Below are 4,758 nucleotides of genomic sequence, written 5' to 3'. Positions count from 1 at the left end.
CGCAGGATCGGGCCCTGCCCTTGGCCTTGACCACGGGGAACCAGGAGGCCGAGCTGCGTCTGTGCAACAAGCTGGTGGCGCTGCTGGCGGAGCTGGAGGCCCCCCAGGAGGGTCTGGAGTTCGCCCACAGGGCGCTGGCGCTCAGCATCACCCTGGGTAAGCCCCGCGTCCCACCCGGAGGGCGGCTCAGAAGGCCAGAGATGGTGGAACCCAGCCCGTCTGCAGGCCGCCTCTTCCGTGCAGGCAGCCTGGGATGCCCCCGGGGACGGCCTGGGGCCACTCCGGACGTGTCACACTCACTGAGTAGCTGGGCTTTCCCTGCCAGCTGACCGGGAGGGCCGGCCAGTGTGCCCCAGAGTCTGCACACCCAGCTTCTCACCGGGCCCTGTGCGCGCCCGTCTGCATGCTGCCCCTTACGCTGCTCCCAGCCGGGCGCCCCCTGCCCTGGCGCCCACCTGTGCTGTTCCGAGCCACCTGTCTTCCCCCCAGAGACAGGGCGGGTGTGCAGCCCCCACGGTGCTCACCTGGCGACCGCCGGGGGGTGTGGGCACGGGGCTGCCGCTCACCCACCAGGAAGGGTCTGTCCTGTGTGCAGGTTGACAGGAGCCCCGGGGTTTCAGGGCACAGACTGCCTGGCTTTGGGACCCCCACCTCCCGTCCCGCCTTCCGGGCGCCATGTGCAGGCACAGAGCTGGGGCGGACAGCGGGCAGGCAGTACTGGGCCCATTGTGCAGACGGGAAGAGCAAATCTCAGGACAGGAAGCGGCTGGTTTGGGTGCCGGCACTGGCCTGTGCCCCCACCCCCCGCGGCCATAGCCTCACGTGTGCACCCCCCCCGCGTCCCCAGGGGACCGGCTGAACGAGCGAGTGGCCTACCACCGGCTGGCCGCCCTGCACCACCGGCTGGGCCACAGCGAGCTGGCCGAGCACTTCTACCTCAAGGCGCTGTCGCTGTGCAGCTCGCCCCTGCAGTTCGATGAGGAGACGCTGTACTATGTGAAAGTGTACCTGGCGCTGGGGGACATCATCTTCTACGACCTGAAGGTGGGTGTGGGCAGAGGGGAGGCGGGGCTCGGGCGCTGGCCGGGTCACCTCCTCCAGGAAGCCTGCCGCTGTGGGCAGAGCCACTCCTTCCTGGAATCCTGAGTCCCCTTGAATCCTCACATACCCCGCAGTTTGCAGCGGGGAGGCCGCTCCGGGCAGCCTGGGGGCTCAGTTCCTGCCCTGTGGGGGCTGGAGGCGCTGGAGCGGGGACCTCACGCACCAGAACCTGGAGATGTCTCCATCGCCCCCTGCAGGGCAGAGGCCCCCATCTCCCCACCCGGCCCAGGGGCTCACCTCTCCCTCCCCCTCCTAGGAGCTGGGGTGGCGCTAGGGGACCCCACTCTGTTGGTAGCCCNGCCTTGGCTGTTCTCTGATGACACCTGGAGGTGGCTTTGGGGAGCCTGTCGGCGGTGGTGGGTACTGCAACTTAGTCTCACCACGTTCCAGGCTGTGTGTCCGGGACTCAGTGTGACCCAGGCTCTGTGACCCAGGCTGTGATCCCAACTCTGTGTGGTTGGCTCTGTGCCTGCTTTACTGTTCTGGAAGAGTGGAGCCCCCAGGAGGCAGGGAGGAGGCTGAGGCCGGGCACGGTCAGTCAATCACGTCTGATTAGCAGAGCTCTGTGGAGCCCCAGTGCCTGGGACCCTGAGCCCACAAGCCTCGGACCCTGTGACCCCACATATCTGTATGGGCCCCAGGCTAGCCTCTGGGCCGTGCCCTCCCCCGTGTCGGGGCCACGGAGCCTGGTGGTGGCGCAGGACTGTGGCCAACAGCCCCCGAGCTCTTATACCCAGAGCCCCCTGTGGTCTGCCATGCGTGTCCCTGAGCCCTGGGCCAGCTGAGGGTGGGGTCTGCCCCCGGTCCCAGCCCCCATGTGACGGACGCCTAAGCAGCTCTGCGCAGGAAGGGGAAACGGGCTGGGGAGGCGAAACACGTGCCCGAGGCGGGGGTCAGGGAGCCGGGCCAGAGGCGGCTCGGCCCCGAGGTAGCCGATCCGACACCCAGGCCCCAGGGACGGGGACCTCGTCTTTCCGCGGTGTCATTGGGCAGGGAGGAATGGGGAGGGCTGAGAAGCCCGGGTCCCTGAGCCCGAGGGCTGGGGGTCAAGCGCGCTTCCTAGCTGCAGTTGGTCAGCACCACATCTGTCTTCACCACTGTGACGCCTTGGGGTCCCCTCAGCGGCCACATGCCCAGGAGGGAGAGAGGTCCCTCCGCGCCCCCGTACGGGACAGGCCTGGGAAGGCGCCACTCTAGAGGTTGGGGGACCACGGGCACCTTCGCCAATGGTCTCCCTGAATGGAGGTCGTCCTTACATGGGGCATCAGGGAGGAAAGAACGAGGCTTGGATAGGACAGATTGGGGGGGGTCCCATGTTTGCTGCCCACTAGCCGCTCCAGGCTCAGATGTGTGCACGCACATGCACACGCATGCACACACATGCACACACCACCAGCTCCCACCCACCCGCTCTGGCTAGGTCCTTAGTTAAGATGTCCCCTCCTCCAGGCAGCCCTCCCATTCCACCCCAGGCTTGCTCAGGCACCACCCGGGGCTGCTGCAGGCTGCTGGTCACCCTGTGGTCAATGTGGCCCCAGAACCAGCTGTGGCTCCCGGCACTCACCGGGTCCAGTGCCTGCGAGGGGCTGGGGGTGTTTGCGGAACTGCTGTGCGCGCCTGCTTTTTCCTTCCGGCTCCTCTGTCTGCGTGGGGGCAGGAGCCAGGGCTGCTGAACTGGGGCTTGTCCTCCGTTCTGGGAGCCGTCGGGAGCAGCGGAGGGAGGGCCGGGTCGGGTCGTCGGAGAGGCTGGGTGGAGGGGATGGAGAGGCCGGCACGGAGCAGCCTCGGGGCACACAGGCTCAGCCCCCGCCCGCCCCCAGGGGGCGCGTTGGTGTCTGCTCTGGCCAAGCGCACTCTCTGCTTCAGGACCCCTTCGACGCGGCCGGGTACTACCAGCTGGCCTTGGCGGCGGCCGTGGACCTCGGCAACAAGAAGGCCCAGATGAAGATCTACACGCGCCTGGCCACCATCTACCACAACTTCCTCCTGGACCGCGAGAAGTCCCTCTTCTTCTACCAGAAGGCCAGGACCTTTGCCAGCGAGCTCAACATCCGCAGGGTCAACCTGGCCCCGGGGCGGTGCTGGGGGCGGGCGCCCTGGCTGGCCCCTGGGCCCTCGCCCTGAGGACCCCGTCCTCGCCTCTCCTAGTGTCTCTGGGAGGCTCGTTTTCTGGGAAACGGAGGCAGGGAGGGAGGGGCCCGATAGCAGTACATGGTTTTGCGACACTGCAGAAGCCCGCAAGCCCCCTCCCCTGCTCTGCCCCCCGGGGAGGTCCAGGGACCAGGCCCCGTCCTGGGTGCCCGCCTGCTGCTGTGAGCTGGAAGCACTGAGTGTGACCGGCCATCTCCCCTGCGGCCCCTCACGGTGTGGCCACAGGCAACTCCTGCCCCTCACACCCATTCAGGCCTGTCAGAGCGGAAGTGGGTGTGGGATTTCCTGGGCGTCTGCTCCCCCTGCCCCCCCGTGCCCCGTGCTGTGTGTCAGGCTCTGTGCTCTGCGTTAATCCTCAAGCCAACCTCACCGGGCCGCGCCGTTGGGTCTGTTATTGTCCAAATTTCCAGTTGAAGAGGCGGAGGCACAGAGAGGGTAGGTGCCTGGCCCGGCGTCACACAGCAGGCAGGTGGGGCAGGTGGTAAGCACGAGCCACCTGCCCACCCGCCTCACGGGATATGTCCGCGTCAGGACCCAGGGGCGGGTTTGTGCGTCATTGCACCTCCACCCCTTTCTGCGTTCCGAAAGGAACAGAGCCTGGGGGGAGGGGAGGTGGCCCACATGCTCCCTCACCTGAGTGTCCTCCGGCCCAGCCCCCCCCCAGCCCTGCAGGCCGGGAGGGGCGGCGCTCCAGCCCGGTGGGGGTGTGCTGCTGTGAGTGCGTCCAGGTGCCCGGAACCCTCCCCTTACAGTCAGGGAAACTGAGGCTCAGAGGGGCCGGGGGTATCTCAGTGGTTCTCACCCGCTCGGCACTGTTTCAATCTCCTCTTTTTCTTTAATTTATTTTGTTACGTACAGTGAAAGTCACACAACATAAAGTTAACCGTTTAAACTGAACGACTCCGTGGCACTTCGTGCATTTAGAGTGTGGAACAGCCACCCGCCCGTGCCTGGTTCGGAAGCGTCTTCATCTCCCCAGAGGCGCCCTGTGCCTGTAAAGCCTCGCTTCTCATTCCCCCCCTCAAGCCCTCCTGTAGCAGAGGGGGAAACTGAGGCCAGCAGGGGCTCGCCGGCCCCCCCCCCCGCCTGCCTCGGGAGCCCGCAGGCCTGGCCCCGCTCGGAGGAGGCCTCCCACCAGGGGGCAGCAGAGAGCCTTCCAGAAGCTGGCAGGGCGTTGCTGCGGAACCTTCTACCCGCGACCCCAAACTGCCTTCTCTCTTCCTGCCTTCTCTCTTCGGTCGGTCGCTGGGCGTGGAAAATGGGAGGCGGCCGCACTGTAATTGAAAACAGGACGACCCGATGGCCCGCTCTGGGTGCAGCAGGCGGCGGCGGCACAGTAACCCCAGGACAGATGTCTGAGGTCACTGACCGCGGGGAGCGCCCCAGGACCCGGCCTGCGGCCCCCCGTGTCGGCTGCGACTGTTGGGCCAGGTCACTCGGGGGCCACCGCCTGCCCCGGGAGCCCCTCCTTCCCTGACCTCAGGCCTGGCCCCCACCCCGCCCGCC

At 67.1% G+C, this 4,758-nt stretch overlaps 1 protein-coding gene across 1 annotated transcript in view; it reads left to right on the top strand.

Annotated features, from left to right (window-relative positions):
* The window catches only part of SH3TC1 (SH3 domain and tetratricopeptide repeats 1), a 24,281-nt gene extending 20,132 nt beyond the window's left edge, over nt 1–4,149 (top strand). Inside the window, exons 17-19 of the mRNA XM_077750375.1 lie at nt 6–156; nt 848–1,044; nt 2,968–4,149. Coding sequence (XP_077606501.1) covers nt 6–156; nt 848–1,044; nt 2,968–3,225 — 606 coding nt within the window. The 3' untranslated portion in view covers nt 3,226–4,149. The remainder of the gene's footprint in view (nt 1–5; nt 157–847; nt 1,045–2,967) is intronic.
* The last annotated feature ends 609 nt before the right edge of the window (nt 4,150–4,758 follow it).

The sequence above is a fragment of the Crocuta crocuta genome, unplaced genomic scaffold (assembly GCF_008692635.1).
Source record: "Crocuta crocuta isolate KB4526 unplaced genomic scaffold, BGI_CrCroc_1.0 scaffold179, whole genome shotgun sequence".
NCBI classification, from domain to species: Eukaryota; Metazoa; Chordata; class Mammalia; order Carnivora; family Hyaenidae; genus Crocuta; species Crocuta crocuta.
Note: the sequence above shows the minus strand (reverse complement) of the source record. Positions and strands in the feature narration are given on the sequence as shown.